Consider the following 12,322-nt stretch of genomic DNA (forward strand, 5'->3'; position numbering starts at 1 on the left):
ACAACTACAACCAATATTGAATCAGTTGAAAAAGTTCCTGAAGAACCTAAGAAACCATCATATGCAGGACTTCCAATTGACGATTCATCTAATGCATGGATGGATGTCATGGATGAAGAAATAGTATTATCTGAAGATGATGAGGTTACTAAAACTGATATTGTTGAGAAATCTGCACCTGAATCAGTGGCTGTTGAAAATATCACAGAATTAATAGAACCAGTTGATAAAAAATCTGTACTAGAAGAAAAACAACCTGTGGAAGAGATAGCAATAGCTCCAGTCGAGGTTGAGGAACAAATTACAGTTGAGCAAAAATTAGATGAACAACCAAAAGACCAAGTCAGTACAGAAATTACAACAGTGATTACAACAACTACAACCAATATTGAATTAGTTGAAAAAGTTCCTGAAGAACCTAAGAAATCAGCATATGCAGCTCGTCCAATTGGTGAGACATCTGCTAGATGGAGAGATGTTATGGATGAAGAGGTGATATTAACTGAAAATAATGACGTTGATGTTAAGAAAATTAAATCTGATCCAGTGGTTGTTGAAAAGATCACAGAATTGATGGAACCAGTTGAAAAAGAATCTGTGCCAGAAGAAAAACAACCAGTGGAGGAGATTATAATACTTCCTGTCAAGGTTAAGGGACAAATTGTAGTTGAACAAACACGCGATGAACAGCCAAAAGAACAAGTTGCTACAGAAATTGCAACACTGATTACAACAACTACAACCAATATTGAATCCTTTGAGGAAATACCAAATGAATCTAATAAGCCATCCTGTGCCGAAATTCCAATTATTGATTCTTCTAATAAATGGATGAATATAAAGAATAAAGAAGATAATTTATTCAATGCTTCTGGTTTTATTAAGCCTGTTGTTAGTCGAGAAAATGTAGTTATTGATCTGATATCAAAAGAAATGGAAGTAGTTGCATTGGATGTGAAGTCTTCTCACAGTGTGACTTCGCTATCTAATGCTTTTGAATTGCCTCAATTATCTGTTCCTTGGAAGGAAATAACAATGAGTTCTTCAACGACTAGTGAAGTTAAAAGTCCTGTGCAGCTGCCAGATGTGGCTGTTTCTTATGCTGATATTGTGAAACAAACTAATAACTTTATCGATTTGGAGAAGAAGAGCTTACAACAGACTGTCAAAACTGAAAATGATGTTTTAGTGCCAAAAGTTCTTGATAAATATCCTGAAGAAGACAGATATCAAATTGTAGAAAGACAAATTAAGGAGATATATCAAGAAAATGTTCCAGTCATACCTGAGAAAGTAAGGAAACATAAATCAAAAAAAGACAAACGTAAAGAAAAGTTCAATATATCTTCAAATGTGGAATTATCAACTGCTGTAGATGGTACTGAAGTTTCTGATATCACGTTACAAATAAATCCAGAAGATACGTTCACAAAGAAAGTGTCTTGGTCTACAGTTGTAAGCCAAACAATTGAAGAACCTCAAAATATAAATATTGATATTGAAATAGAAAAACCTTTAGGGGAAACTCATTTAGTTAAAAGTAGTGAAGATACTGTTATGACTGAAAGTACGTCAGAAAAGCCTACATCGAAAAAACAAGCAAAGGAAAACGTTAAGAAAAAAATTCAAAAGTTAGATAAATCAAAGTTACATAAAGATATTAATTCTTCCGAAGCACTGTCTGAAATACCTGATCCTGCTGAAGTTAAACTCACAATTCCAATAAATGAAGAAAATGAACTAATCAATGACTTTAAACCGAAAATACAATTGACTTGGTCTGAAATAGTTTCACAGAACTTGGAGGAGCCTGCAGTTACATTGAAACCACCCATCATCGAAAGCAAAGCTGAAAAACAAGTAAAAATAGATGTAGTTAAACCTGGGAAAGACCGCAAGAAACAGAAGCACAGTTCAAAAAGGACAGAATATCCTGTAAAAATAGAATCCACCAAAGAAAACATTCTGTATAACACGTCTGAATTTGAATGTATTGAAAATGTATGTGAAAAAGATGCAAGGAACCTAGACATAGTTGTAGATCTTGAGAATATGGATGCTGAAAGTAAAAACAAATTAACTAATGTGACGACTGTAATGGATGAAGTTAGCCAAGATGATGTCATTCCTGTAACTGAAGAAACACAGATGTCTTGGTCAGATATAGTGAGTCATACTATTGACAACATTGAATTTGATATACCCAACAATGAATCAACTCATACTGTAGCAGACCATGAAAAATATAGTCAAACAGTAGATATAGCACTTCAACCTGATTTGAATATTATTGGATATAAAAAAGATAACACTATTGAAGAGCAAATATCCTCGAAGAATATCTTAGACCATGAAAAAGATAAGTTTTCAAACGAAGTTAGGTTGCCTTCAATTTCGACTGATTCTGTTATTCCAGTCCAAGAGCAGTTACCAAGTAAACTTTTATCGTGGTGTGAAATTGTTAGTCGTACTGAAAACGATCTTCCAGATAAAGATGTGAAAGACAGAAATTCGGAAAAAATTAATAAATTTATCGAACAGGAAAGACAATCTTATACATCTAAGCAAAGTCGAGGAGGAGAAAAACGAAAGGAATTTAGTAAACCTACTAAAGAAATTAAATCTGAAACATCTAAATCACAGCCTGTGTCATACACAAGAATTTGTGATGAAACTTTAATTCAGTCATATGAATCTCCACCAAAGCTTAATGTTGATGATGTGAACGAAGATCATAGTATAAGTAAACAACTCACTGGTGATAAATCAACACAACCAGAAATATTTACAGATAAATTTGACATTTCAACGCAGGACCAAAAAGTTGTAGATCAGTTGTCATGGTCCGCAATCGTAAGCCAACATTCATCTGATGAAAAACCGAATGTAATGGAAGCGATTCCTCAACATATTTCGCCTTTAGTTTCTCAGTCTAAACCAAAACGCGAAAAACATATTAAACCGAAACCTAAGAAAGATAATGAAAAAGAACTGAAGAAACCTTTAAAATTGCAATCGCTAAGTAAAAAAGTAAATGATGAACCTGAAGTGTTAAGAGATACCAATGCTATACTTTCGCATAACATAAAGACCCAGGTTGACGAAACCACATATCCCGATACACAATTTTTACCGGAAAAGTCTAGCAATGTGGATATAAAACAATATATTACAACAACATCAGAAGCTCTTACAGAACATCCGTCTTCTATGACGTTATCATGGTCTGAAATTGTAAGTCAAAGCACAAACAAATTTGAAGATTTAAATGTTATTGATGATAAAACAGCATCGAAGGAGTTTATTTTAAAGGAACAGGAGAAATTAATTTCATACCCTCACGACAAATCTAAAAAAGACAAATCAAAGAAGGATAAAAATAAGAAAAACAAAAAAGTCGTGCAAGAAAGTTCTAATATTGAAGTGACTCCAACAGATCAGAATGACCTGAATGAAAGAATTGTGCAAAAACTTAAACCTGATTATATTTCTTCTGAAACTTTAACAGAACACACAATTTCGCCCTGGTCTGAAATTGTACATCAAAGTGAAGAAGACCGTAATCCCATTGTTATGGAAATATGTGATAAAGATTTAGAATCCCAGACTGCATTAAAACACAAGAAGAATGATAAGACTAGAATCAAGAACAAGAAGCAAATAGAACTAGATACAGTTGAGGATATTAGTAATATTGTAGATGTGACGGTAAAAGACAAAAATGTTGCAGATAAGGAAATTAGTCCGAAGCAAGAACATGTCAGTGTACCACCATCAGTTTGGTCACTGTCGGAGACATATGCTGAGGTTGTTAAAAAATCTGGTTATACTGACAATGGAAGTATAGTTACATATGGAAAAGCTCTGGAGACAAAGCCGACACTTATTTCTGAACCGGTTACAGAAATGAAAAAAATTGTGCCAAGTCATGATTTAAATATATCTGATTATCTTGAAGCCGTTCAGGAACCAAGAATTCAACTAGAACAAACACTGGTTTCACAACCGGCAAAAAGTACACATTTTGTTGAGTATGAAGTAGAAGTTATTCAATCAGAAGAACAACCACAACAAGAACAATTAGAAGAACAAGTTGTACACGATCTTCCTCTAGAAACTCAGAACTTTGAAGATGAAAACGAACTGAACATTCAATCTTCACATAATTTAGATTATGGTGAACCTGTTAAAACAGAATGGCCTGAAGATTCTTCATCTTTGAGTTGGAAAGATATGATGGAGGAAGAGTCCAGTTGGGCTTCTATTGTACGCAGTTTTACAACACCAGAAGTAGAGAAACTCGATACTGAAACATCATTCCAAAGTATAAATAGACCGTCTCGCCATACTGAACGACCAGTTATAAAAGTGATTGAATCACCTGCCGTTAATACAGAATTTACACAGTTACCTGATAGTGAAGGATTTTTGGAATATGTGTCAAAGATAGAAAAACAGCGAAGGCGATCACGTTCCCGATCTCAACAATCATTTTCTGAAGAATTTATTGAAATAGAAGGTGATTCTGACAAAACAATTAGTAAAAAGCAAAGAAAACACAAGAAAAAAGAGATAAAACACAAAAAGGAACCTAAAATTGCAAATACAGAAATAGTTATTTTGCCGACTGATAGCCAAACAGAAGAAGATCAAATCGCGATCAAGCAAGTACCTGAAGAAATAGAATCAAATACTCTTGAAATAAGCGCGCCTACATTAATATCATCTGGACTCTCTTGGGCAGAAATTGCTGCTCAGAATGTTCCAGAACCAATGCAAATAATAAGTACTCTAGAAAGTGTTCCTGCAAAAGTAATTCCTCTAGTGAAAGAAAGCGTTACAACTGAAGAAACAGCATTCCATATTCCGCTTCATGTGCAGACGGAACAAGTAGAAAAGCTTAAAAAATCGAAAAAATCAAAGCAAAAAGCAAAATCTCATCCAGCATTACAAACGGAAACGGAAAAAGGAGCAACTAAAATAAAAAATATCACTGTAGAAAATACTGAAATTAATATAAAAACATCTCACAGTGCTGTACCGGAAACAGTCGATCAAGAAAGTGCATCTGTCAAAGACAAACCTTTTGTTTCTCAAACTTCCTATTGGTCTGCAACATTAAAACCAAATTCGGAGAAAGATGTGAACATAATTTCTTCATCACCGATATCAACTAGCGAATTAATAAAAGAAATTGTAGTACAAATACCTGAAACGGTGGATGAAGTATCAGTACAGTCACCTTTAGAGCAACCAACTACATGGTCAGCTATAATTCAAACAGAATCCACAGTATTTTCTAAACCTGTTGTTGAAGCACTTAAAGAGTTCACAACTCTCAGTGATAAAGATGATAACAATTCATCACAATCCACTGTTACATTTACTTCGGTTGCAACCAAAAATGAAGTTATTGAACCTGAAATTCAGGACTCGCCCAAAACTGATACTAGTCGAGTAAAGCACGAGAATGTCAAAATGAAGGTAACATTTAGTTTAGATGAGCCACATTACATAAGCGAAACACTTCCGACTACAGATGAAGTTGAAGAAAATGCTTCAATTTTGATTTCAAGTCAAAGTGATGCCGATACTCCTGGATTTGAGTCATCAAATATTGTATCAGAAACTGTTGAAGATACAGTAGTTCTCGAACAAATTCCATTTATTGTATCAACTGAAAACGATACTCATATACTTGAATCTGAACCATTAAATATTGTATTAAAAAATATTGAAAATACAGTTGCTCCAGACCAGGATACAATTGTGACTTCAAGTAAAGATATAGCAGTTGTCAAAGAAATTCCAATTTCGATTTCAAATGAAGGTGAATATGTACCTTCAAATATCGAAACAGAAATAGTCGAAATTACAGTAGCTCTTGAAGAAGCCCCAATTTTGATGCCAAATAAGAGCGATGTTGATGCACTTAAATCGGGACCTTCAAATATTTTATCAGATAAACTTGAGGATACAATAGTTTCAGAACAAATTCCAGTTTGTATTGATACGGATATTATAACTGAAAAAGTTGAAGACACAGCTTCCAAACAAAGTCCAATTGTGGTTTTAAGTAAAAGTGATGAAAAAACACATATATCTGACAACTTAAATGATATAACAATAAAAGTTGAGAACAGAAATGCTTTCCAACAGGTCCCATATGTGATATCAACAAAAAGAGATGATAACATATGTGAATCTCAGTCTTCAAGTATTGACTCCGAAGAATTGTTGACGGAAACAGTTGTTCAGTTAGATATCAAAACTCCAACAGATGAGACATCAGAAATTGAATCTCATATCATAAGCACAGTTGAGTTGCCCCAAAAACTGATAGAAAACATTAAGCATGAAGTGTTACTGGTTCAAAATGTAGAAAAGGATGATGACGATTTCGTTTTTGTAGAGCCAATTGAAATCGAAATTATAAACCACGAAATTCTTCGTAATAATTTGTTGTTGGAAGTTAATCCGCTATGTCAAAGAATAAGATATAGTGATTATGAGTCCCAACTGAGTAAATTAATAGAGTTGGAAAGTCTTCAAAAAAATACAAAGGAAACCGAAGTAACAATACCAACTGAAACCTTAGAAGTTGTAAATAATACACCATTTAAATTGGAAATAGAAAAATTAATAGAAGGAGTAATAACGAAGAACGATTCAATAACACCTCCTATTGAAGAGCAGATAACATCTACAAATATTGTAGAAGAACCTATACATACGTTAACTGTTACAGAAAAAATGGATACCTTTGGTTTGAGTGAGAGTTCGTTACCTGCGATGGAAGAGTTTAATAATAAAACAAGTGATGACGAACTTGTTGAACAATTTATAGTAATAGAGCCGCGTGATGTCGCACAAGTCAACAGCGAAATTCTTTTACATAATCTATCTTTGGATTATGAGAACCTTATACATCCACCTCACATACATTTTGAAAACAAATTTGATATTCTAGTTAATGCTGAACAAAAACCAGTGATAGTTACTACGACATCTGTTCCGACCGATAATGTAAAGGCAAATTTAGATATTGAAACTCCTATAGAGTCAGTATCATCCGATAAAGTACATAAAATTCTTGAAACTGAAATTCCTGCAGAAATTGTTCTATCCGATAATCTTAAAGAAAAATCCGAGATTTCCGAAATTAAGACTCCCTCAGACTCTATTTGCTCAGAAAATCTACAGGAAATTTTGCAAATAACAGCACCTTCAGAATCTATTCTATCTGTAAAAGAAACTTCAGAAATTGTTGCAACTAAAGCTCCTTTAGCCTCTGCATCAATAAATAATCTTGAAAAAGTTTTAGAAATGAAAGTAGTTTCAGAATCTACTCCATCTGATGGTCTACAGAAAACTTTAGAAATTCAGAAAGTCTCAGTATCAGAAAGTCTACATGATTCCTCTTTATTAGTTTGGAATCTTAGTCAAGATTCTCTACGCAATCGTGCTGCTTTGCATTTAGAAACCGCTCACAGTGCACTAGCTTGGTGTAAATATATGAACCTTTTACGTGAATCCTCTTTAGCCAATACCAGCACAGACCTTACTAAACCAGTTAAAATTGTTGATAAGACTGAAACTAATTTGATCAGTAATGTTGTGGATTTTGACACTAACATTATTGAACCAAAACAGTTAACTGAAGATATTGTTAAAAAGACTGAAATACAAAACCAAGACAAACTAATCATTCCTACTAATAACGCACAAACATCTGAGTGTCTTGCTGATTCAAATGAGCTTGAAATGCATTTATATCTGGATTATTGGCAAATGAATCAACCAAATGTAGATGCAAGTAATGCATATTTTGAAACACAGAGACAGACAGAGAGCGCTCAATTAGAAACAAAAACGGTAATAGAACATCTTAAAGATACACAAATTAAAAATGATGACACATTAAATCTAGAGGATAACAATGACAATGACAAAAATAAGAATGACGGTGACGATAGCGACGATAATGATGACGATGACGATGACGACGATGACGATGACGGTGACGGTGAAAGTGCGATTGTTGTAACAACAATTGAAAAACCTGACGACGACGATGACAACAATAACGACAAACGGGATCCAGGTAGTGGTAGTAGTGGTAATGTTACGCCCACGCCAGAACAGGATATGTCGAAATATGTAACAAATAATAGTTGTTCTTCAGAATACATGTCAGCCGATTTGCCAGGTGGCTTAGGTCATTGGCGAGATCAAAGTACATATTTAGCCTTGAAAATAAATGAAAATGAACAGGTTCCTCAAATATCAGCTGATAAAACTGAACTAACCACTAACGCAATAACGCCGCTAGCAGAAACACAAGTTGCACTAAACGCTAACAATGTTGCCATATTAAATTTACCTGAAACTTTCATTTCCATAAAATCTACTGAAATTGAGCATGCACCCCATATATCTCAACCCAATCGGGAAGAAACGATAAAACCACTTGAAGTGGCCACCAATATTGCCAGAGAAGTCGTTAATGAAGCCACTAATGTGGCTACGACGAACGTGCCTTTAATAACAGCAGCAGCAGGTGCAGCTGCTGCACTTTTGCTACCATTAGCAGCTGCTACGAATTTGGATGTGATAACATCAAATACCAGTACACCTCCAGCAGCAGAAGCAACAAGTATAGAAGCAACTAATCAGGCAACAACAGAAAATTTAACTCCTATAACAAACAAAACCTATATGACTACAGCAGCAACAACAACAACAGAACAAATAAAGCCAATACAAGAACCAATTGGGATATCAACATCAACAATATCATCATTACAAACAACAACTCCAACATTATCACCATTATTATCATCAACATTACCATCACCATCACCATCACCGACACAATCATCATCATTATTAACTTCATCACCATTTATTACATCAACAACAGAAACCATAACAGAATCATCAAGCAATACTGAAATAATTGAGGATGTAGACAAAGATGAACCACATTCAGTAACAAACCTTGAATTAGAGATAATAGAGAAACCAGCTGTTAACCTATTAGCTACAGAATATTCAGGACATGAACCAAGAGATTTTACTACTCCTGCTAGTGTAGTCTCTGTACCTGAACGAGAAATAAATATCGATGGACGCACAACAACAACAACTACAATAATCACCACTACAGTTACAACTTCAACTGGAACGACAACACAAACAGTGACATTAAATAATCAACAAGGACAACAAGAGCAACAACAAGAGCCACAACCACAGCCACAGCCACAGCAGGTCGAGCAATTGCAGCAACGGCAGCAACAACAAGAGCAGAAGGTGATGATAACATTAAGACTTTATACATTTTTAGTTTTAATGTTTGCAGCTTTTCTGTGTGGTTTTGGTCTTTGTTTATTCGTTTGGCTTTTAAATGAAAGAAATAAGTGTTGTAAACCTTAAATGAACGAATGAATCCGACCAATCACTACTGAGCACAGCTAAACAACCAAACAACAAAACATTAATTTAAATAGTTGAAATCATAAATTTATTAATATTATTTTATTTGAGTTAAAAAGTTACTAATTTTTATTATTATTTTTTTTTTAATACTTAAACTTAATACTTAAGAATTAACAAAATAGATAGAAAAAGAAACTGAAAAAAAAACAAACAACATCAAATTAACGACTTTTTGAATTCTCATTTCAAAATCGAAACAAATCGAAACAAATCGAAAAATATCGATAGCTGTTACGTACCTGCAGTGGTTTGATATTGTTTGGACTTTTTTTCTAGTAGTTGTAGTTCAATATTAACAACAAAACAAAAAAAAAACGCATATTAGAAATTAAATCAATTTATAAATAGATTAATAATATCTTTTTATTTTTGCCTGTATTGTTTTTTTGTTTTTTCTTACTAAATATAATGGAATATGGAAATTAAGTAACTGTAGTGCTACACACACACACACACACACACACATACACAACTCAACACAAACAATAACAACAACAAAGATTTGAAAGTTATTTTTAGCATTTATCTTTAGCCATAAAACACATACACTGTGATTGGCATATAGCACGAAATAATAAGCATATTTATATATATATATATATATATATATATATATATAAACACACACACGCACTTAAATACACGTAAATGCATACTAAATGCTGCGTGTATGTAACATTTATGTATTCAAAAAGTAGTTCGTCGTTCTTGTTTGTTTTGAATAAAATTTTTGTATTATAGTTTTATACGATATATAAAATAAAAAGCACTAAGTTATATATATACATATATATATTTATATTTATATATGCATAATTATAAAGTACACTACCAAAATAAAAAAAATTAAATAAAAAACACATATATAGTAAAAATGCATGTCTATAACTTGTTGTCTCACCCGCACGCTAACTAAATAAATTTATTGATTGAGCTTTCTCTACTACTTTCTCCTATTTTCTTACTCTTTGACTTAAACTGTCATTTCCTTTTCGCTAATCAATACTTCTAATAGTAACTAACTATTTTTACTTAAAAAAAAATCAAATAGACGTTGGGTTCTTAAGGCGTCGTTCATCGCATTTGTAGTTTTTGTAGAATTTCATGCAAAAAAAAAAACACAATTCACATTTGCACCACGAAATTGGAGTAAAATTTTTCCTTCTACTTTTTGAATTTTTCGTTTATTTTTTTATTATATTTCGTAGATATTTTTTCAAAAAATGGATATGCTATTCTAAAACATTGCACCAAAATGGTGGCAACCCCTTTGACAAGTTTCGCTTGCCGAAAGATTCCCGTTTATATACTTAATTTATTTTACATACTCGTATGCAATATGCGAATAATTCCATAAAAGTATCGAGTTCATCGAATAATTTTTGCCACTGGTCCACTATAGCTCTTTGCAGCTCTTCTCGTCTCTGGCCTTTGACCTCTCGTGCGCGATTGCTTCGTAGATTGCTGTATAGTTTTTTAGGGCTTTTTCGCACTGCAAGTAAATGCTATTTCTATAAATAAATTTGCAAGAACTAATTCAGCTTGTTCCTCATACCAATGAATTATTTTTGAGTAACAGCAGCGTTCATAATAAAAATTCAACAAAAATAAATTCAATTCGATTTAGAGTGGCAACTGCATCACACAGTTTATGCACAATTCAAAATTAAACTAAATTTTACAAAATAATTAAGTGTCTACATAAATAATATTTTCGTATATTACTACATTTACAGTTACAAATTTTTACCTCGTTATCCTTTATCGATTAAAATTTAATTAATATAAAATATCGCTTTTATTCGATAAAGTAATCGATTCAATTATGTTATCGTGTTTTTTTTTTTGGTTTGCGATGGACTCAGGTTAAAAACGGTATGTTAATTTATGTGATAAGACCTGTTGTTATTATTATTTGTCATTATTTTGGATCATTTCGTCGGTTATTACTGTAAAATATCGATAGCATCAAGTTAATAAGGATTTGTGAGTTTACACGTTTTGGCAATTCATATAATTGATTTACAAAAAAAACTAAATTTACAACGATATCTATGTATGTACGGTTAAATCTCGTTATTATAGGTACTTATAGCTCCTCTAGTTTTTTTGTCGGGTACTGCTTTGGTTTACGATATATAAGTTCATACGATTGGTTCTTTTGTTATCGTAACTTATTATTAATTTAGATCATTTTGCCGGTTACTGCAATTGTCGTACAAAATAATTAGGTTAGTAGTATATGTAAGTTTGTAAGGCGGGCTCTGTTGTGTCGGTACTTTCGAGTTTTTTTGCAGTAACTAAGGTTTTAAAAGTTGAAATGATTAAAAAAACTATATAGGAGCTTATCATATTCGAATAATAAACTGCCAACACAATTGCTTTCGAAACTACATGAAAACGAAAATTTTTATTACAACTTTTTTCTTCATAAATAGTAAAGTTAGAAAATGTATATATATATAACAAAAAGATTGTACGTAAAAAGATTAGACAAACTAAATTCTAAACTAAATTCGCACGATTAGTTCTATCGTTTTTTTCGATTGTTTTATCGGTTACTGGCATTAGCTTACGATTTAATACGGTTTGTAATTTTGAAGGGTTAGTTCTGCTGTGATTATTCTTACCATTACTTTTGATAATATCTTTTTTTGTTTTTTCGTTAAAACGATATATAAATAGGTGAAGTTAGTCTTATTATGGAAGTTTTACTGTGATAATATTAAATTGAGTATAATTTGACGGCTTTCGTTTTTATATTCGCATATCTCCAGTTTGGAAGGGAATTTGTATTAACTAAATTTGTAGAGTGTGCCTA

General features: G+C 32.6%; 1 protein-coding gene across 8 annotated transcripts in view; it reads left to right on the top strand.

The window, feature by feature from the left end:
* The window catches only part of LOC119687571 (nesprin-1), a 138,257-nt gene that overhangs the window by 104,391 nt on the left and 21,544 nt on the right, over window positions 1-12,322 (top strand). The window contains exon 21 of one of the 8 annotated variants that reach the window (XM_038101921.1): window positions 289-9,315. The exons of the other annotated variants lie outside the window; for them this stretch is intronic. Coding sequence (XP_037957849.1) covers window positions 289-9,315 — 9,027 coding nt within the window. The remainder of the gene's footprint in view (window positions 1-288; window positions 9,316-12,322) is intronic. 8 annotated transcript variants of the gene reach the window in all.

The sequence above is a fragment of the Teleopsis dalmanni genome, chromosome X (genome assembly GCF_002237135.1).
Source record: "Teleopsis dalmanni isolate 2A chromosome X, ASM223713v2, whole genome shotgun sequence".
NCBI lineage: Eukaryota > Metazoa > Arthropoda > Insecta > Diptera > Diopsidae > Teleopsis > Teleopsis dalmanni.